Source organism: Girardinichthys multiradiatus, chromosome 6 (genome assembly GCF_021462225.1).
Source record: "Girardinichthys multiradiatus isolate DD_20200921_A chromosome 6, DD_fGirMul_XY1, whole genome shotgun sequence".
NCBI lineage: Eukaryota > Metazoa > Chordata > Actinopteri > Cyprinodontiformes > Goodeidae > Girardinichthys > Girardinichthys multiradiatus.
Window position 1 is genome coordinate 39,825,453 of NC_061799.1, and position 22,653 is coordinate 39,848,105.

Consider the following 22,653-nt stretch of genomic DNA (forward strand, 5'->3'; position numbering starts at 1 on the left):
GGAAAATTCAAAAGCTATGTTTATAGGATTAAAACTTCAACATTTTAATTTTGCACACTAAAAACATATAGCATACTAACTGTAACTTCTAGCATTAACGTGCTAGCGTCATATTAGTATGATATAGGATGCAAACACTGTCCACTACTTTGTACAATGTTTTTTAGAACACCCTTTAGTGGATAAAAAATGGTAACAACAAAGCATCTAACTCATTATACACAGCATGCTAACAATAACTGCTAACGAGGGTTAAAGCAAGGGTGTCCAAAATGCACCCCCGGGCCTATTTGCAGCCCAAAATCTGCTCTTAGTGCCGAGAAGAGACAAGAAAATAATACTCAGCTGACCCCCACAAAAAAAATTTGCAAACTCTATACGCTTCTTTTTATAAGGCAAACCTACAAAAACCTTGTTGGGTTTTGGTTGTACGCTTTACAGAGCTCTTGTCCTCAAAAATGGCTATTTGTTTTACTAAAGAACTGCATGGCAAAACGTTTGGACACCACTAGGTTAAAGCATTGTGTTTGTTTCACAGTTGTGTGATTGAGTAAGAAAACCTTAGGCTCCTACTGTAACAAGTGAGAAATGTCTTGTGCAGTTTTTAGTGGAAGAAATAGTACAATTGCCACTTTGAACAAAAAAAAAAAGGCTAAATTAGCATGCTAACAGTATCTGCTAACAGAGTTAAAATGGTAATGTTAGAATAGTAGAATTACTATTCTAACTTTAAAAAGCAGTACAAGCACTGTCGCCTGCTTTTAATGTATAAAGTCATACAATTAGTGGATCACAGCTGAAAATTCAAACCATTTAGCATGCTAGTGGCAACCGCCAACATTAGCATTAGCATGCTAACATCAGTACAATGTATTGTGTAAACTGTGTCTACCCACTTTTACTGAATTGCAGATGGAAATTTAAACACTACAAAATGGTTAAATGAGAAAATAATTTGTTCAAAAAATTGAGAAAAAATGCCATCTACCACACTATCAACTTTTATGTCTGCTGATATTTAAACATAAAGTGTTGTAAAATAACACCAGCTAAACTATGCTAGTTTAAGCCACCATGATTTTACAGCAAAGTGTTTGGTAGTTAGCAAAGAACAAAGGACAGGTAGCTTCAGAAATCCAAATTTTGTATGAAATCGGAGATGTTCTCTTTAAAGGTGAAAAAACAAAAACACCGGAGCGGCTTTTATTTAAAACATTTATTTGACCCAATTCTTTGGAATGTAATAGTCAGTGATGAGAGTCTGAAACAACAGAGATGGATGAGTCGGGTGCTGAGCAGAAAGTCAAAGTACAAACAATACTTTAAATCACATAAGGCCTCACAGCTTTCTGATTCTTTTTACTTCCTTGTTTTCCTTTGTTTTGTTTTTTCTTTAGACAAGAAAACTACAGAAACAGTACAGAAAGTAAAACATTTTCTCGTCATACAAAGAAAAATGGAAGAAAACAATGGCACGTACATCAGTGACGGTACAAAAAACATAACGTGATATTATACCAAGTAAATAAAATCGTTACTCGTATATAAGCTTTTTCGAGAATGAAAAACATCTCTGTAAATTGTACAATTCAGAATTATACCACGGCTGTCTGAAACCATGTTGAAAAGAAGCAACAATAACATTGCCCTCACTGTCTTTCCTCCTCTCTTTTCATAAATCAACATCATAAACACATAGATATTTCTTTTTTAAATATATCAGTGCAACATTTGTTTTCAGGACGAGTGCTGCAGCATCCTTGTTCTTTAATGGAGTCTGGCTGAAACATCACACACATTCCTATGAAAGAGGCGAAAATACATTACATATTTGTATATTTTTCCCCAGTTCTTTTGGAAAGATAATGGACATATTGTCCTGTTCATGAACACAAACAAACTGTTAAAGGATGGCACAGCTTGCTTCCCAGAGTTTCTATTAAAATGTAAAACAAATCTTCAGGTAATATTCCCAATGTTCCACAGAAAACACAGTTTTCAGGTATGTTGATTGGTTTAGAATGATGATTTGAATATACCCCAAATTAAAAACAAAAACCAAACTTCAAACAGAACCAAACAGAAGCAAAGCTATTTGCTTAGCCAAGAGAAAACTAACATGAAATCAAGACTGTTTTTTCAACTTCATATAAAATAATTTTCATACCTGTTCTTTGGAGGAAGAAACAGCTTTTCTCACTAGAAAGTTTAGTATAAACAGACAAGTCACAAAAAGTGGTTCATCCTGCTGGATGGCATATTAAATCTTTCAACAAAGGCTCATTTCTAATGCCAAAGGTGAGGAAAGATTATCCCTATAATAAAAAAGAAACCAAATACCCCAAAACTTTTCCAACATCTTCCATTTGTCTAAGATTAGGTCACAGAGGTAAGACAAATCCAGACATCCTTCCAAATGAATTTCCATAACTCCTTCTAGGAGATCCAAATGCGTTCCCAGCCTTGAAGGCATTTAAGGTTCCTCCAGTGAGTTCTGGTTTTGGCATGGGGTCTCCTGCCAATAGAATGCTGCCAGTAAACCAACAAATATCACCATGAATCCTAATCAGATGCTCTACTCCAAGCTGCTTACCCTACCTCAAACAATAAATGCAGCGAAGTTACAAATGAAGCTAATTTCAGCTGCTTGTACCTGGATACTTGTTCTTTTGGTCACGATCCATATCATTCGTAACAACGGTAAGTGTTGGGATATAAATTAGTAAATCAAGGGGTTTACCTTTTAGCTCAGATCTTTCTTGACCTTGACAGTCTGTCTATCCATCTTCAACTCTTCTACCATCATCAAGACACTTGAACCTCTCTTCTTAAGGCAGAGACTGCCCCCCCAACAAGGTAACAGTCCACCATTTTCTCTATTGAGAACCAAAGCCTCAGACTCTATAGATTAGATTCACCTCAATGTAAAGTAAAGGTCATGGCTTAATGGGGCCAGCAGCCCCATATCATCTGCAAAAAAACCCAAAGGTGGGACCCAGAAGTTTCGAAACCACCTCTCAATAATATGCCTTCTGATCCGGTGCATGAACACCACAAACGGGATCAATGACAAGAGGCAGCCGTAATGGATTCAAACCGGGTTAACCTTGTGCCCAATACGGACACAGCTATTAAAAAAGAAAACCTGGCATTCTGTATTCCAACAAGAGGCCTCAGGGGACAGATGTAAGTGCTCTTCAGATCCAAGTAATGCAAATGGACTGGACAGCCCTACATCCATGACCCCTATCTTTGCAAGGGTAAAGATCTGATCCACTGTTCCATGGCTCACGAGTCCAAGGTTTGAAAGTCAATTAGAATCCACTCTCCTTTTGCAAAAGAAAAAACAATTTCCTGGAAAACAATGGGTACTAGATACAAATCAGAATTTTAAGCCAATCAAGTTTTTTTTACCTTTTTGAAAAGAATGCAAACTTCAGTGTCTTTATTCATTTCCTACAATTAGGTTTTAAGGCTTTTCTAGTTCAAAGTAGATGAAAAATATCAACAGAGTTCCTACAGTTAGTTTGCATTGAGGCCACCATGTTGTTGAGCCGGTTTAATAGTCACTTCGTGTGCCCTGCCAGATCCAAGTGTAATCAATGAAACTCCTTTGACTTTCTGTCCTTGTATCTGCTGAGGTTTTCTGTTTTTACCCTGTAAATACATTAATTCCCTTTTTTGAGTGTTTTCTTCTCTGAAACTCCAGGAATGACTAATATCCTTCGGCTTCTGGTGAATAAGGAGGGGTGTGATTCCGAAACATAAAGGATACTGCAGCACTGGTCTTCCTCTAGAGAAAACGGCGCTCAAATATATATTAAAACTTTATGTACAATACGTTGGATGTTTCACGTGCCATGAATACGAGGCATTCAGGGCCCCTACACATTTACCATATTGGGAGTTTTCATAGTTTTCTTCAGTTCTACATATATAAACCTGGAACTCAACAGCTGAGTGAATGTCAGTGTAACCAGATGCTGTTTTATGGTAAAATTACAGCAATAAATAGATGCTGCTTTACGGTCACAGTCTGAAAACCTTTCCCTTAGTCCATGTAGGAATCCTGGAAAGAATGACAGCTGATGGGAAAACAACCAGCAGAAAACAAGGCAACAGAAAAACAGGAAAAAAAGGCACTGTCGGAGCAGGTCAGTGGTCCTGCGCAAGATCACACACTCTGAAACTCACACTCGCTTCATGTATTCAGACACACCTCGGATGCAGATGTATATGAGTGTAAGATGTCCACACACTGTCATACGTCCGCTGGGACACGTGTTAAGCTAACTTTGCCCATTCTGCAAAACATTCTAATGAAAAGACAACATAAACAACAAACAGAAACATCAAATCTTTCTGTAAAAGTTCACAAACGATATTTTCCTCTGAATTGGTCTCAACACCAGCATGTGATTACATAAAATCAACAAAGCACGTCGAGAAACAAATAGTTTTTTTTCTTTTTTTGCTGTACAGGTTTTCTATACACAGCGCCTCCTACAGGTGAGTCCCTTCCATCAACGCTCCTGAGAAATAAAAATGAAATTGGCTCACTCTCAGCCAACCCTGCAGTCCCATTGGTGGCGTCAGCCCTGTGACTGGCTGCTTGTAACATGTCCACTCGCGCGGAGCCGTTGTGGCTCCGCAACTTTGTCTCCAAGCTCACGCCTCCGAGTAGTTGTTTGTCTGTCCGTTAATCTTATCCTTCTTTAGTTTGACACCATCCACCAGCTCAAAGTTATAATTTTCCAGGGCAGATAAGTTCCTGTCGGTCATGCTGCCCTGCGAGCAGGCACAGTACAACACAACGCCGCAGATGGCGCCCAGGAAGACGCCCAGAGCTGACATGGCGATGATGGTGATGAGGATGGGGTCTATGGTCTTCAGCATGTTGCCTGGCCTGCCGAGTTCACCTGTTTCCTGAGAGAGGGAGTCAATGGCTGCAAGAGACAGGAGGACGTTCAAATTAGATGGTTGTAAAGAACAGCAAGCCTTTTTCGCAAACTAAATGCTTATTAGGAATCTGGTAGCACTAATTCAGATTGGACCCACTTTCTAGTTGGTGCCAAAAATGGCTCGGATGACAGAATCATTGGTTGGTTGTATGGATGGATAGATTGGAAAAAAATTCTGGATGAATGAATGGAAATAGTGGAATGGAAGCTAGATGGTTGGAAAGATAGATTAATAGTTGGGTAGAATTAAGAATGAAATGTTGGATGGAAGAATAACTGGTTGGATAGATGGATGGATGATGGATGGACAGACAGATGGATGGATGGATGGATGGATGGATAGATGGATGGATGGATAGATGATGGACAGACAGACAGATGAACGGATGGATGAATGGATGATGGATAGACGAACAGATGGATGGATGGATTATGGACGGACAGACGAACGGATGGATGGATGATGGATGGACGATGAACGGATGGGTGATGGATGGATGGATGATGGATGGACAGACGGATGGATGGATGATGCATGGACAGACGAACGGATGGATGGATGGATGGATGGATGTATGGAAGATGGACAGACAGACGAACGGATGGATGGATGGAAGATGGACAGACAGACGGATGCATGGATGATGGACGGACAGACGAACGGATGGATGGAATCATGGATGAATGGATGATGGACGGACAGACGGATGGATGGATAGATGATGGACGGACAGACGGATGCATGGATGATGGACGGACAGACGGATGGATGGATGGACGGATGGATGGATGATGGACGGACAGACGGATGGATGGATGAATGGATGGATGGATGGATGATGGATGGACAGACGAATGGATGGATGGATGGATGAATGGATGGATGGATGGATGATGGATGGACAGACGAATGGATGGATGGATGGATGGATGGATGGATGAATGGATGGATGATCGACGGACAGACGGATGGATAGATGGATGGATGGATGAATGGATGGATGGATGATGGATGGACAGACGGATGGATGGATGGATGATGGATGGACAGACGAATGGATGGATGGATGGATGAATGGATGGATGGATGGATGATGGATGGACAGACGAATGGATGGATGGATGGATGGATGGATGAATGGATGGATGATCGACGGACAGACGGATGGATTGATGGATGGATGGATGAATGGATGGATGGATGATGGACGGACAGACGGACGGACGGACAGATGGATGGATGATGGACGGACGGATGGATGGATGGATGGATGGAAATAGTCCTGTAAATTGTACCATAAGATTCAAATACTAAGTAGTTCCTTGATTGTTGGTTATTTTAGTTTAAGAGTCTTTTTATGCCTGAAAAATTTATATTAGGGGTGTATTAAATACCTGCATTAACATCGTTATCAGTCCATGTTAGTCATTTTTTAATTAAAACTGGGCCGATATTAATAACAGATGTTTATTTTCTTCTTGTTTGTGTAAGTGTTTCAGGAGGGGAGGGGGGTTGGCCTTGAAGTACTTGTTTGGTCATTTGACAATGATGCAGAGAAGCAATGTCAGCTGTATGGTTGTTTCTTTCACGGTGTTGAAAGAGTAGGAATATATATATATATTATATAATACCAGTAAAGATCAGTGATTAGGCATAACAGCAATATTAATATCGGATATTGATTTTTGTAGTGGTGCATCCGTAATTTATAGGTCAAACTAAAATGACTTAAACAAAAACCTCCCTCTAAAAATAGTCAGATACTACACCGTACATTAAAAACATCAAATGTTTGAAGGAAAATCTTAAAACATCTGCAGAATACCTGGAGAACTATTGACCAGGAACACTAAAGAAAATCTGGTTGATCTGAAGAAATAAAGATAGAATGTACATTGCATGTGAAGTATGTTAAATAAGTAGCAAAGCTCAAGTCATAGTGATGAAAACTTAACTTATGAAGCTCTAAAATATAAAGCATAAGTGGGATTTTTAGTTTTGCATCAGTATGTTTTTTCAACATACAATCACTGGGTCTTTTTTCTGGAAATTCCCATAAGTTCCACCTGACAAATTTTAACAAGACATAATATAGGTGCATATTTGCTGAGTCTTTGCAAACACGTTCTTGGTAAAAAAGAATAAATTTTACTATTAAAAAACTGTCAACATAAACATTATCTGGATGTAAAATGCACATTACTTACGTAGCATCAAGATCTTAGTGGGTGGAGATGTTGGGGCTTCTGGATCTGGAGACAAAAAGAGGAATTAAGCACCATGATAAGAGCAAGTTAGTTCACTTCCTGCATGTTTGTTTCAGTAGATAAAAACCTATTTTAATGTTGCTGACTTAAACTATAACACACACCCTTGCAGTCCTGAATGTTGAGTCTGTCCATGATTTGGATGTCGTCCACTGCTATGTGGCCTGGGGTGCGTCTGTCTGCGACTCCCTCCACCACCACCTGCAAACAGCAGCAAACACGATCAACTAATGAAGAAGCTTTTCAAACAGGGTTTTTAAACAGGCAGCTTGCTATTTATAGCATGATTGATGTGGATGTTTTAGATCCTCATTTAAGCTGTTATTTGTCCCTTTTTCAGCTTTTCCTAAACTGTCAATCAGCAAATAAAAATACAACTTACCCTGAAAAATCTTTATTTTAGACCTTGATCAAGATTTTTTAATAGGCTGAGAGAACAAACATTTAATTTGCAGGTAACATCATTTTACTGTTTACTTAGTTCAGCTGCTCCAAAATGCTACAAATTCATTCAATTAATCAGAAATAAAGTAATTCAACATTTTTTATATAATCTTTTCAGTACTTCAAGATCTATAGAAGTTTTGCTTGTGCTCAATGCAGCAGGAAGGAAAACTTGACAGATAAGTGGTATTTTTATTTAGTTATTTTAACTTTTCTTGTTGTCTTGAAGGATTCAGTTACACCTTAAAAGTGTGAACATCTAAACAAAGTGCATAAGTAAGTTCACTTACAAGGTCCTTCCACTAAACCAGTGGTCAGCAACATTTACAACCCTGGGAGCAATTTTTGACCTCTGTCCACCTAAATTAAATTTGTTTAGAGGCACAAAAGCTACATGAAAGAAATTTGGCTTATTTGTAAAATATCTACTTTGGAAAAAAGTACTTTTTCTTTGCTTTCAACACAATTTCTCAAAATCTTAATGCAAACCATGAACTTGTTATTTAAATGACTCCCACAGCAGACTTAAATTTTATTCTCAGTGTAAATCTTCTTTAGCTGATCCAGATGCTCCTTACCTGATATGGGAGCCTGGTTCGTGGAAGTACAACGCGGCCTTCCCTCCATCTGCTGCCCTGATGGCTGATCATTGTCCACAGGTTCTGGCCCTCGCCGGCTTCATGCCTGTAGCTGATGTGGAGCGCCCCTGTGTGGTCGCCGGCCATGTGGTACCAGAAGGACATGCACAGGCTGGTGTCTGGCGTGGTGATGGGTAAACTGGCCAGCCGGGCCACCTTCTCCTCCTCGCTCTTGTCATCTCCAGTTTTACTTGGTGTGATTGTGTCTGTCAGCTGAATGAGGATGAAGTTCCCGGGACTGCCTGCAGGGGGAAACAAAAGACAAGACGTGACAGACTGAGATGAGCTCCTGAAAGGCTTCATGAATGAAACATGCAAGTTTTGCTTGTAATTTTTAAGTGAAAAGAAGCGCTTTACAAATGCCTCCAAAACTCTCAAGGGTGCTCTGGTCAAAGAGTCTTTTCACGTCCTGAATATCTGCCTCAGACACCCAAAGGACATCAAGGACTTCACAAGGTTTTTCAGTGAAAACAAAGGATTGAGTATCAGGAGTAAGTCAGCCCTGCCATCACAAAGAGCTCATTTTTTACTTGTGATCTGGTTAAGTCAAGGAATCAAGGAGAAATCATTCATTTTGGAGCTGCTGTCGCCTCCACGCAAACATCCATCAAACTCATCAGACTTGAATGACGAAGAAGGCCAGCGAGGTGAGGCGTGCTGATAGATTTCTTTGTCGAGTCTTTTTTTTAAAAAGTCAAGCACTTCAAGGTTGTTCCGTTGTTTATAAAATGTTTTAAAGCTCCTAACTTCTGAAGGTTTTTTTTATGTTCTTAACTTAACATCCTGCTAATTATTAGGAGTTATAAATCTCTGGACATCTTTACAGAACTGCTAAAACAGAATGTTTACATCCTCCTCAGAGCAACATGAAAGAAGATTTCATAAGCAAATGTATATGACTCTACAGGAGAGTATGATCAGATTCAGGAATCATTTGCCTAAATATGTAATATCTAATAAAGCTCTGGTCAGGAGTTCATAAGCCCTTACATGGAAATTATTGTAAATAATTTTAGTCTCTAAACCGCTCTGTGTCCAAGGTGGAAGGACATTCCAACATAACTTCACTTGACTTTAACAAGGACTGATTTTTTCCACGCCAAACCGGCTCAACTATTCACACACTCACAGCCATACCAGAAGGTAACCTTTAAGTTCTAGAAAAGTAACCTGTTAGTTACAGCTAAGTACTCTGTAGTTTAACTTTTATCACAGTAAAACTTGTGTTCCAGAAAGTGACCTGTAGATTCTGGAAGGTAACCTGTAAGTTCCAGAAACCTGCCAGGCAAGTTTTAAGAAAACACACTATGTTCTGTGTGAACGTTTTGTGAAAGTGCCTGCTTGGCCCTGAAAAATAACCTGTATGTTTTAGAAAACAGAATGTTTAAGAAAAGTACAAAATTAGGCTCAACAACAGCTCAATTTTTCTCGTCGGACCATAAAACCTTTCTCCAGGAGGCATTTTGCTTGTCCGTGTGGGAAGCTCCAGATTTCAGTCCAGATGGAATGATACAATTTTAGAGCAGGGGTTCTTCTTTGGTCAGCGGCCTCTTAGATCACGGTGATGTAAAACTCTCCTGGGATATTTCTGAAAATCACGACCTTCTTTCAAATAGTGACACATCTGAGTAACTTGTACTTGCTTACAGTTGTTTAAAGGGATGATCCTGAAATCTTTAACTGTTTAGAAATGGCTCCAAAACATTTTCAAAAGTTGTTTAAATCTACAATTCTCCTTCCTACATCCTCACTGAATTCCCTGAACTTTCCCATTGTTCTGAGTATTGGTCAATCCAATGAATTCTGTTTGAAACAAGTGCCTTTACACAGGCACCCAATCAGGATCATATTACCAATGAGAAGTTTGACAGATTTTCCTTTGAATATAATTGTTACCCTGTTAAATAATGATTCCACACTGGGAAAAAATGGTTAAATCAATCATTAAAAGCCTAAAGTTAAAATATTCGTGCCCATAGCGAGTGTAAACATCTGACCAGAGCTGTATTTATAGGTTTTTCTCTCTTCCAGCAGGAACAAGAGAATCAATTTAATGCTTTAGTTCACAAGTTTCCTCTATTATATCAGCCTAAAATATGTAATGCTGTTGTTTTCCTGCTGCGATGGGACTAACGAGTGTTATTTAAAGATTTTTTTAAAATGTTTTGCTCAGCAGAGTCGAGGTTTTTCTCCAAGGCTCCTTCCAGGTGCATGTTTGCCCTACCTGTGTGGTCGAAGGTCGGTCCTCTGTGGACAGCGGGAGCCTCGCTGCTCTGGATGAACCACTCGGCTCCTGAACTGGTGTCCTTGGTCCAACCGCATAATGATGCGAAGTCAAAGTTACAGGCAAACCAAACATAAGCTGGAAGACCGAGACAAAACAAATTTTGTAGAGCAAAACAATGTTAAGGTCAATGTTTGCATCAAGTATTCTTGAAGTTTTGGAAAGATGTCGGATGCATTTTCTGTTACTGCTAAATTTAAGTATTGACCTGAGCGACTAAAATATCATCTTTGATTAAGGAAATAGAACAGTTTTCTTGTGTCCAGATTAATTATGCACTTCACTATCCTTTTGTAGATTATCTAACATTTAAAGTGCACCAATGCTTGGGAAAAAATACCAAGCAAACTTCTTAAAGAACATTTCTAAAAGGAACCTTAGGGAGTTAATTATCCCAAAGATTTTATTAACTAATGAGCTCCCTCAAACAAAACTCCCCCATCTGCTCTTGTAAAACCTTCCAGGAAGCCAAAACAGGGATTAACAGAAGCTTCCTGGAGCCAAACATACAGTGACATTATAAAGTTTAACACTCCAATCTCATGCTGTGTTTACCAACTCATTTTATTCTCTCAGGTAGAGAAGGCCTCAGGTTATTATAGCATCTTTATTAAAAACATGTGTACACAGGGATGTGTATTTAATCTCACTGACGGAAACAAATGGGACCCAGAAGGAACGATCTAACTAGCGAAGGGTATTGATAGAAGCCACCATGTCTAAAGCAGGATCAAAACCTCCGACTTTATCAAGTAAAGTTATGCTGCTTTATGTGTATACGAGAAAGCCTGTGTGTCTGCTAAGCTTCATTTATTGTTTTGGATTTGGAAACTGCATGTAAATTGGTTGTATAGTTTATGCCATTCACCCTGTCCTGGACCCGCCAGCTCTCTGCCAAGCTAGGAATTCATATGTCCTTCTCTGGTTTGCAGGTGTACTGAATTACATCCAAATCGGATACATTTTGGTTGCTTAAAATATGAAATCAATACTATAAATTATTTTTCTATATTACAAACTGTACAACTTTTTCTATACTAGGGGGCACAGTCTTCAGATCTGATGAGAGGGACCTGAGGTTAAAATGGTAGCTACACATAATATACACCTTACTGTGCTGGAACTAACAGAATAAGTCACAGCAGGTACCCTGCAGGTCCTGGGAAAAGTATCCTGTAAGTTCTGGAAAGTAATCATTAAATTCCAGGAAAGTAACCTACAGGTCAGGTTACCGAATAAGTTCTGGAAAGTAACCTGCTTGTTTTAGTAAACTAGCCTGTACATTCCAGAAAGTAACTTATATGTTATGAAATGTAACCTGTAATTGTTTCCCTCAAACAAATTAATCTATAGCTCCCAGTATAGCATCCTTAAGGGTAATCTGTATATTTTGGAAAATAACCTGTAGGTTCCAGCAAAGTACCTTGAAAGTAAACCCAAAGGGTTTACGAAAATGATCCTATAAGTTCAAGAAAATATCCTGAAATTTTCTTGAAAGTAAGGAGTAAGTTCTGGGAAAGTGCCCTGTAGGTCCTGGGAAAACACACTGTTGTTTTTGAAGTTTTTGAAAGTAACCTGTAGGTTCTAGAATGTAAACTATAAGTACCACAAAGTATTCTGTAAGCTCCAGGAAAGTACCCCTTAAGTTCTGGAAGGAAATTCTGTATGTTTCAAGATCAGATAACTAAACTGTCTGTTTCACAATAGACAGGCTTGTCAGGGTAGTAACCTTTAAGTTCTGTACCAGTACCAGTAAATACTGGAAATAAACCAGGAAGTTGCGAAAAGTGAACTATGTGAGCTATGTGAAAGGAGAGGCTGTGTAAAGTTTGGCTACCAGAGAAACAAAGCCTTTCAACACCACTCTTAAGAAGATTCCTCAAATAAAAAGTTGTGCAAAGTGACAGCCACAGCTTCAGTACCTACATGTGTTTGGCATCAGACCTTTAGGACAAAGAAGCGGTACGAGATAAATCTCTTTCTGGTCCTCTGCTGGCAGCAGAGTGGCGGCAGCAGTTTAACCGCAGCATTCAGATGGATTCAGAAGTCTCTGTGCAGTGGCCATGCTTTTTTTTTTTTACAGGCTAATAGGATGCAGAGATGAATGTGGAGCTGCACTGGCAGACCCCAAACTGCCTTCATGTGATGCTTCAGCTCAGCTAATTGAGACCCAGGAGGCTTTTTTTCTTTCTCTCCAGGAGATCCTCCCTTCGTTCTTCTGTTTTACCACGACTCCCCCTTTTTCTTCCTGTTTATTCCTCCAGCCTGGCTTCTAAATCTCCTCAAGATTTCTCCTTTTTCTACTCCTCTCTTTCTGTTTAGGCCAGATAGTTGAACGCTGGTGTATTCATGGGAAACAAGAACCATGTCAAGGTCCTGCAATGTTCATGCCATATGAGTTGATAAAACAAAGCCCTTCTTGGGGTTTAAATGCATATCTGCATTTTATTTACATTTCCGCCCCACTTGCCTCCCAGCTTTTCTTTAGTTTCCTTTAGCGTTTTTAGGAAGATGGATTTCTTGTTTTGTTTGGTTGTTTTAAATTATTTGGACAGTTAACGCATGGAGCATTATTCTTAGGTTTGATCACCTGTAAGGAAAAATGAATCTAAAATATGTTTACTGATGGAATTCATTTGGCAAACCTTTCAAGGACATTCATATTAAGCAGATTTCTTTATTTATCCCAATGAATTATTCATCTGGATGTAGTTTTTTTTTTTTTACTGTTGATACTGTTGTGGTTTCTTTTTACCTTGTAAAAAACAATTAAGGTATTTTTTATGGCCTTCATTCAAATTGTTGTAACTGGACCTCAGAAGTGACAGATTTTATAGAACAGACTTTGTAAACATGGGGGAAGGTTACGGAGAGTATCCTCACCTGGAATGTCAACATTAGGGTTGGCGGTCATGAAGCCTCCTGTTACAGACAGATGGGACAGTCTGGGTTAGGTCAAAGGTCAGGGAGGCCTGTCACACCAGCACAGATGTCAACACAAACACATCACTATCCTTTAAAAAGAAACACCTATCGTTCCCAGTAAAAGCCTCCAATGCTTAGAAGTCACAATAATCTGGTAGATAAAGGTTGGTATTTGAAAAGGAAATGGTGCCATAACGTTTAAGACACATTTTTAACACAGGTTTAAACAAAAAAATTCATAATTTAGTCCAAAATACAACATGTTTTTCGCTAAAATATGTTTTCTGCTTGTTTTACTGCTCAGAAAGAAATAAGCTTGTTTTTAAAATAGCAGTGCAAACAGGAAACATATTAAGTCCAACTAATGTGGAGCTACAAGTTGATTTTACTGTTCAGAGCCAGAAATGAAAATCCGAAAATGTCAGAAGGAGCAGCTCTAAGGGGGGAAGTTTTGTCATCTCACCAAGATGTTGATCGTAGTCATTGGTAGCCTCGGTTTCATCACCACAGTCCTGCTGCCCATCCTCGCACTCTGAACTGGGCGTTGTGTTGGGAACTGTGGTCGGCCCTGCAGTGGTCGCACCAAACGTGGTCATGGAGAGTGTGGAGGAAGGCGGAGTGGTGGGAGGCCCTGTTGTAGTTACCTCTAGAAAGCCAAATTTAAAAAACGATCAAAACTTACAGGGGTTGGACAATGAAACTGAAACACCTGGTTTTAGACCACAATAATTTATTAGTATGGTGTAGGGCCTCCTTTTGTGGCCAATACAGCATCAATTCGTCTTGGGAATGACATATACAAGTCCTGCACAGTGGTCAGAGGGATTTTAAGCCATTCTTCTTGCAGGATAGTGGCCAGGTCACTACGTGATACTGGTGGAGGAAAACGTTTCCTGACTCGCTCCTCCAAAACACCCCAAAGTGGCTCAATAATATTTAGATCTGGTGACTGTGCAGGCCATGGGAGATGTTCAACTTCACTTTCATGTTCATCAAACCAATCTTTCACCAGTCTTGCTGTGTGTATTGGTGCATTGTCATCCTGATACACGACACCGCCTTCAGGATACAATGTTTGAACCATTGGATGCACATGGTCCTCAAGACTGGTTCGGTAGTGCTTGGCAGTGACGCGCCCATCTAGCACAAGTATTGGGCCAAGGGAATGCCATGATATGGCAGCCCAAACCATCACTGATCCACCCCCATGCTTCACTCTGGGCATGCAACAGTCTGGGTGGTACGCTTCTTTGGGGCTTCTCCACACAGTAACTCTCCTGGATGTGGGGAAAACAGTAAAGGTGGACTCATCAGAGAACAATACATATTTCACATGGTCCACAGCCCAAGATTTGCGCTCCTTGCATCATTGAAACCAACGTTTGGCATTGGCATGAGTGACCAAAGGTTTGGCTATAGCAGCCCGGCCGTGTATATTGACCCTGTGGAGCCCCCGACGGACAGTTCTGGTGAAAACAGGAGAGTTGAGGTGCACATTTAATTCTGTCGTGATTTGGGCAACCATGGTTTTATGTTTTTTGGATACAATCCGGGTTAGCATCCAAACATCCCTTTCAGACAGCTTCCTCTTGCGTCCACAGTTAATCCTGTTGGATGTTGTTCGTCCTTCTTGGTGGTATGCTGACATTACCCTGGATACCGTGGCTCTTGATACATTATAAAGACTTGCTGTCTTGGTCACAGATGCGCCAGCAAGACGTGCACCAACAATTTGTCCTCTTTTGAACTCTGGTATGTCACCTATAATGTTGTGTGCATTTCAATATTTTGAGCAAAACTGTGCTCTTACCCTGCTAATTGAACCTTCACACTCTGCTCTTACTGGTGCAATGTGCAATCAATGAAGACTGGCTACCAGACTGGTCCAATTTAGCCATGAAACCTCCCATACTAAAATGACAGGTGTTTCAGTTTCATTGTCCAACCCCTGTATATGTAAGACTAGAAGGTGGATACGTTTTTACCTTTAGGGAGGAACAGAGAGACAAATATTAGATATTGAAAACCCTCTAGAAGTTGGACATTCTTTGACGGTTGTTTTTGGAGTTGAAGTCACAGAAAATCAATCTTCTTAAATTTGCACCCTGTAAGATCTAAAAGGTAAACTATTTAAACTGTGAGAAAGTACCCTGTAGGTTCCAACAATTACCGGACATCAATTCCAGAAGTTACACTGTAGGATCAGGTAAAGCACCCTGTAAATTCAGTAGAATAACCTGCAAGTTTCAGGAAGGCACCCTCTAACTTCCAGAAAGTAAAATTTTACTTCCATAAAACCCTGTAGGTCGTGAGGTTGCAACATGTAACCTACAGAAAATATCCTGTAAGTTCTTGTTTTATATATATATATATATATATATATATATATATATATATATACAGTACAGACCAAACGTTTGGACACACCTTCACATTCAAAGAGTTTTCTTTATTTCATGGTTATGAATATTGTAGCTTCACACTGAAGGCATCAAAACTATGAATTAACACATGTGGAATTATATACTGAACAAAAAAGTGTGAAACAACTGAAAATATGTCTTATATTCTAGGTTCTTCAAAGAAGGCACCTTTTGCTTTGATTACTGCTCCGCACACTCTTGGCATTCTGTTGATGAGCTTCAAGAGGTAGTCACCTGAAATGGTTTTCCAACAGTCTTGAAGGAGTTCCCAGAGATGTTTAGCACTTGTTGGCCCTTTTACCTTCACTCTGCTGTCCAGCTCACCCCAAACCATCTTGATTGGGTTCAGGTCCGGTGACTGTGGAGGCCAGGTCATCTGGCGCAGCACCCCATCACTCTCCTTCTTGGTCAAATAGCCCTTACACAGCCTGGAGGTGTGTTTGGGGTCATTGTCCTGTTGAAAAATACATGATGGTCCAACTAAACGCAAACCGGATGGAATAGCATGCCGCTGCAAGATGCTGTGGTAGCCATGCTGGTTCAGTATGCCTTCAGTTTTGAATAAATCCCCAACAGTGTCACCAGCAAAACACCCCCACACCATCACACCTCCTCCTCCATGCTTCACGGTGGGAACCAGGCATGTAGAGTCCATCCGTTCACCTCTTCTGCGCCGCACAAAGACACGGTGGTTGGAACCAAAGATCTCAAACTTGGACTCATCAGACCAAAGCACAGATTTCCACTGGTCTAATGTCCATTCCTTGTGTTCTTTAGCCCAAACAAGTCTCTTCTGCTTGTTGCCTTTCCTCAGCAGTGGTTTCCTAGCAGCTATTTTACCATGAAGGCCTGATTCCCACAGTCTCCTCTTAACAGTTGTTCTAGAGATGTGTCTGCTGCTAGAACTCTGTGTGGCATTGACCTGTTCTCTAATCTGAGCTGCTGTTAACCTGCGATTTCTGAGGCTGGTGACTCGCATGAACTTATCGTCCGCAGCAAAGGTGACTCTTGGTCTTCCTTTCCTGGGGCGGTCCTCATGTGAGACAGTTTCTTTGTAGCGTTTGAAGGTTTTTGCGACTGCACTTGGGGACACTTTCAAAGATTTCCCAATTGTTCGGACTGACTGACCTTCATTTCTTAAAGTAATGACGGCCACTCGTTTTTCTTGACTTAGCTGCTTTTTTCTTGCCATAATACAAATTCTAAGTCTATTCAGTAGGACTATCAGCTGTGTACTGTATCCACCTCCTGCACAACACAACTGATGGTCCCAACCCCATTTATAAGGCTTGAAATCCCACTTATTAAACCTGACAGGGCACACCTGTGAAGTGAAAACCATTTCAGGTGACTACCTCTTGAAGCTCATCAACAGAATGCCAAGAGTGTGCGGAGCAGTAATCAAAGCAAAAGGTGCCTTCTTTGAAGAACCTAGAATATAAGACATATTTTCAGTTGTTTCACACTTTTTTGTTCAGTATATAATTCCACATGTGTTAATTCATAGTTTTGATGCATTCAGTGTGAAGCTACAATATTCACAGTCATGAAAATAAAGAAAACTTTTTGAATGAGAAGGTGTGTCCAAACTTTTGGTCTGCACTGTATATATATATATATATATGGTTATTGAAAGTAACCATAATGGTTCAGAAACGTGGCAGATCTGAAGTGGCTTCACAGGCCAGTCTCTTCCTTTAGCTCAGGGAACTTTGGTTATTGTTTTGTTATGTTTAATGGTAATAAAACCAAACAAACTTAAACAAAAACAGGTTTCAAATCCCAGATGGTCCACATGTAATTAAACCATGTTTGTGACATTCTGTGTGGGATGGATGGAGCTTTGTTCTCACAGCAGTGAGGATGATTTAGCTTTTACTAATCTGCAGGCATATCACGAAGCTTGTTAGTCTCCTCAAGCTTGCGTGAGCTTGATTTGTTGTTCTTATGTTTATGTGAAAACAGAAACACACAAAGAGTCTCAGTTATGTAAGAAATCCAAATAAAGGGCTTGCTGAGTGTTCTCACATCTTAGATCCACAGATTGTTTGAGCATTATTGACTCTTGAGGTTAAACTTTGATCATGATGTACATTAAAGCAGGAAAGTGGCCCAGTGAGCTTCTAGTTCCCACATTAATGCTGTAATCTGTACGACTAACCAAATGTCCCAGTGTGTCTTCATGTAAAGCATATTTTGGTTGGTCCTCTTTAATGGCTTGTGTCATTTTTCTTCATTTGTCGTTTCCATCCACACTGAACATCTCATTGCTATCACTGCAGCACTTTTCACAACTAGGACCGCTAGGTGTTAATACTTCATATAGCCCACTTTCACCAATATGACCACAACGGTTCTTCATAACATTTTGCAAGATTGCAGCATACAGAGAGAAGGATCTTTGAAAGTTCATCTTGGCAGAGTCTTTCGAGGTAATCCAGAGTCCTTCATCCTCTCTTCTCATCCCACAGGTTTTCTATAAGATTGACTTCTGGGACTGAGATAGTCATGGCAGAAGGTTGATTTGGTAACTCATTAACTATTTCTGTGTAGATTTGGCCTTATGACTTGGATCATTATCATTTCTTGCAGTGTTCTGACCTCCGCTTACCCGCCATATATGATTTTATTTTTTGGCACTATTGGCCTTTATTTTGTAAGTAAGTAGGTGGACATATGATAGGAGGACAGAGGATGAGGTCCAGCTCAAAGTGGTAGAACACCACAACCAAAAAAGCCAGTTGTGCATTCTCCATCTTGTTTTGTTCACATATGGCTTCTCAGTTGGGCTTTGCTTGTTTGACCTCTGGTTTCTTATTACTGCCTCTCAGTGGACTGGACGTGTGCTGCAGTTTTCTTTCCAACTTCCCCATACATCATTATAATGATTTAAATTAATTTTACGCGACCTTTCAGAGCATCGGAAACACAAAGCACAAACATTACCCAGGATTCTTTATACCCAGGTAAACAAAATCCCAGCTATTTAAATCCTAGGATTTTTTAAGTAAGGGGGCTATTGGCTATGCTAAAATTTTATTTTGCGCTGCTCAAAATATATTAAATAGCTCCAAGAGGTTTTAGACTTAACAGAATTAAAGAGTTTCACATTAAAAATTTTTCCAACTCAGTGATTAATGCCAGATTGACTTCTTCTCCTCTTTATGCTATTCTGCTCTCTCTCACGGACATAAAAATATCTCATCTACTTTAGCTGATTCGTATCACTCTCCCTGCAGGGCAACCAGATACTCCAACAGAGAACCCACTTCCTCCCTTCATCTGTTCCTCGCTCACCTCCTGTGAGAGGTCACGGCCTGCCTTCCCTCCTTTTCTCCCCTTCAGCTCTGACCAACTGTAGCAGCAGCAGAGAAACAAACCCACCATGGCATGCCTCAGCCTTTAATCTCAAAGAAGTCAGCAGACCAAGACTGCGAGCGAGCTATTGTAAGAGCCTCCAAAATGCAAAAACAATTTCAGATTACATTAACATTTGTTTTGTTTTGTCTTTTCTAAAAGAGTAAAACAACATGGATGTATTGGATATTAGGATGGTACAACCTAATGCTATCTGAAGGACTATAATGCACGATCTTAACATCATACTCTAACAACTACATCTGACATTTATAAAACTGACTTTGGATAAATTATTTCCAATCTGAAGTTGAAAACATTTAACATACTGGGCCCATGCAATGGTTGTCAATAAAAGATGGGTATATTTCATCTTTTCTATTACCTGGTTTAACATTTGCTATAAATATTGCTGTTTAATCATGTTGAGCAGATATAAAATTGTATAATTACCTTCAGAAAAAAATACTACAGTTTCATAATATTTCAGTACTACTTTGGTAGCAAGCATACAGTAGGCTGTTTACAGCCATCTGCCCATGAGTGTTAGGACTTTTTGTTGTCTACTTTGTCTACTTGTTTAAATCACATGGAAGACCTTTGTGGAAATATGGTCCTTAAGTCATTATACATTGCTGACTGACAGCTCACAGCAACGAATGGGAGAACAGGAAACATTACTCAAAATATGGCTGCAGAAAACCACTGCCCATCACATGAATGATTACGAATTTGGACTGATGGATGGAAGGATGGAAACAATATCTTCCTTTGTTGAGATTTATTTAAATCTGGAAAATAAGTCAAATTCCAGCCTTTTCTAGAATCTCCAAGTTTCCTGACACTTTAATGAGGAACATGATGTCTCAACACTATTAGGACTTACCCTCCAGTTCACATCCCAGCAGTTCCAGACGCAGACCCACACCCTCTGTGGTTGCTCTCTCTGGGTAGATCCGGACGAATCGGGTCAGAAGTGGACCAAGCAATCTCACCTCTGGGGTTTCCTGGTTCTGATTCCCCATAAATATCTGAACAAAAATGCAGGTCAGGTCAGTTTCTACGTTTATTCCAACCTGAGGTTAAGCAGTTCGTCTATGGACCTTAGTGGTTTTTAAAAGGATGCAGTTGTCTTCTCTGTTCTACATGAAAAGTAGACTACTACATGGGCAAAATTGTGGGTTTTTTGTTTTTTTTCAAGAAATAGTTCTAAAAATATTGGTGCCTATTGTTGCAGAATCACTAAAACATTTGTGTTCTTGAAGTTTGCGACTTCAGCAGCTGCTTTATTTTTAGCACAAACAGAAATAGTCATCCAGTGTGCATGTTTCAGATGCTGCTTGTTCAAGCATAAATTCTCGCGCCGGCTCTGGTCTTGCTGAGCCTTCCTGCCCCAACATCTGAAGAGTTTTGTGTGAGAAGGAAGAGCACAGGAAGCAGAGGAAAAGGCATGGAGAGGATGGACCGAGAAGCGTGCAGAGCTCCATCTACAGCAAATCAGTAGGAGGCCGACGGCCATACAGAACACATACAGGAGGACATTGCACCAACTGGACCGGCCGAGGAGGGGAAACATGGTCTTAGGAGCAACAAAATGGATTTCCTGTTGTGGACCAGAACTGAAGGAATGCTGGGTTTGAACACCTTCAGGTCTGAATCCACAGAGAAACTCAGCTTAACGTTTTCATTTTAAAACAGTCAATATAAATATTTTTTTCCAGTTTAATTCAATAATTAAATAAGTTTCACAGTAAAAGATACTGAATTTAGATTTGTGATGTTGTCATTTAACAAAAAATTCTTATTATTAAATTTGATATTTGGGCAAAATTATCTTAGAACCGGAGATTTGTTTGGACTTCCTTCCTTCCTTCCTTCCTTCCCTGGTTACAAGATGTCCAAACTACCTCCTTAGATGCTTTACCATGTAGAGGAGCAGCTGCTGTACTCAGACCTCCACCAAGACGATGGATGGATCCTGTAAGATTTGCTTTTTCATTAGCTCCTTCTTCACCTCCACAAACCAGAGTAACAACCCTCCCCCATCGCTCTTTTACCTGGAAGCAACAGCTTTCTGCTGCTTCTGGATGTCTATTATAATCAAAACTAGACATAATGTTGTAAACTGAATGCAGTCAAATGTGCATGAGGAAACCAACCTTCGGCCTTGTCGTGTTCTCCTCCTTAATGACGGTCCAGCTGTCACCGTCCAGGCTGTGGCCCACCTTAAACCTCTTCATATAAACGTTGCGGTCACGGTGTTTTCCTCCCTGGATCACCACACCGCTCAGCATCTTGTCCTGGCCCAGATCCACCTGAAAGGATGGAAACGCAATAATTACAGAGTAATGCAGGATTTTATATACATAAAAACAAACCAAATAAACCCTGAACCAGACCACAATGACTCTTGCCGTGTTTGAATCACTTTTAGTGTGCCTAAGTGAGTCAGTTAATCTACAACAGCTGAGCTGCAGACCAACCTGTAACCACTCGTTCCTGAACGGCTGCTTGGTCTGCTGCCCGGTCCATCCCGACCTGCCCGTCAATAACCGGACGTTCTCGGCCACCCAGCCCCGGTCGGCGAAGGACGAAGCGCTAATCTGAGCGTCGGGGATCTGCCCCGACACCATGCCTAACATCGACGAGCACGGGTAATCTGAAAAATGAGATGGCAGAGAGAAAACTGAGGTTAGGAAACTTTGCAGAGGTGTACAGTTTGATACGATGAGATTTGTTTGAATTTCGGAATAAAAATATCAAAATCATCTCGAATTTCCAGGACGGATTTATTTAAATTAAACAAGGATGAGGAGTCATTTCTGTGTCACTGAAACAAATGTAAACATCTGACTTTAAGAGGATTTCTTTTGTATTTTTGAAGTCTGATTGTGTGGGGGTAGTTATGAGCAGTCAGTATCTTACCAGGAGCGAGAACAAACCAATAAGAGTGATCCCAGTTATAAGGAGTTATAAGGAGGAAATTTTCACGTGTAGTTTTTTCAACTGTTTGGATTTCCATCTTAACAAAGAGGTCAGGAAAAACTTTGAATAAAAGTTAAACCTTTAATTAGTTAATATTTTGAACAGAAACTGTTGTAGCAGTGTTAGTTTTCATATTTTATTTTAGTTTCTTTTCACCAGAAATAATTATAGAGTAGACCACAGACTGATTAATATTTCATATAATCATTGATTATGTGAAATGAATCGGTCAATAAATCTTATTTTTGATAAATACACAGAATCTCATCTCCTCTTTAAAACGTGATAAGACAGCTCCCTGATAAGAAAAGGATCCATTCTTCAGATTCATTTTTAAACAAATATGAGACTAATTAATATTTAATAAG

At 39.9% G+C, this 22,653-nt stretch overlaps 1 protein-coding gene across 1 annotated transcript in view; it reads right to left on the bottom strand.

The window, feature by feature from the left end:
- Positions 1-1,201: 1,201 nt before the first annotated feature.
- LOC124869856 (neuropilin-1a-like) overlaps positions 1,202-22,653 on the bottom strand; it is an 84,908-nt gene continuing 63,456 nt past the window's right edge. Inside the window, exons 9-18 of the mRNA XM_047368020.1 lie at positions 21,784-21,959; positions 21,460-21,615; positions 20,187-20,331; positions 13,984-14,166; positions 13,479-13,517; positions 10,536-10,673; positions 8,252-8,553; positions 7,334-7,430; positions 7,170-7,214; positions 1,202-4,946 (exon numbers count right to left, since the gene is read on the bottom strand). Coding sequence (XP_047223976.1) covers positions 4,669-4,946; positions 7,170-7,214; positions 7,334-7,430; positions 8,252-8,553; positions 10,536-10,673; positions 13,479-13,517; positions 13,984-14,166; positions 20,187-20,331; positions 21,460-21,615; positions 21,784-21,959 — 1,559 coding nt within the window. The 3' untranslated portion in view covers positions 1,202-4,668. The remainder of the gene's footprint in view (positions 4,947-7,169; positions 7,215-7,333; positions 7,431-8,251; positions 8,554-10,535; positions 10,674-13,478; positions 13,518-13,983; positions 14,167-20,186; positions 20,332-21,459; positions 21,616-21,783; positions 21,960-22,653) is intronic.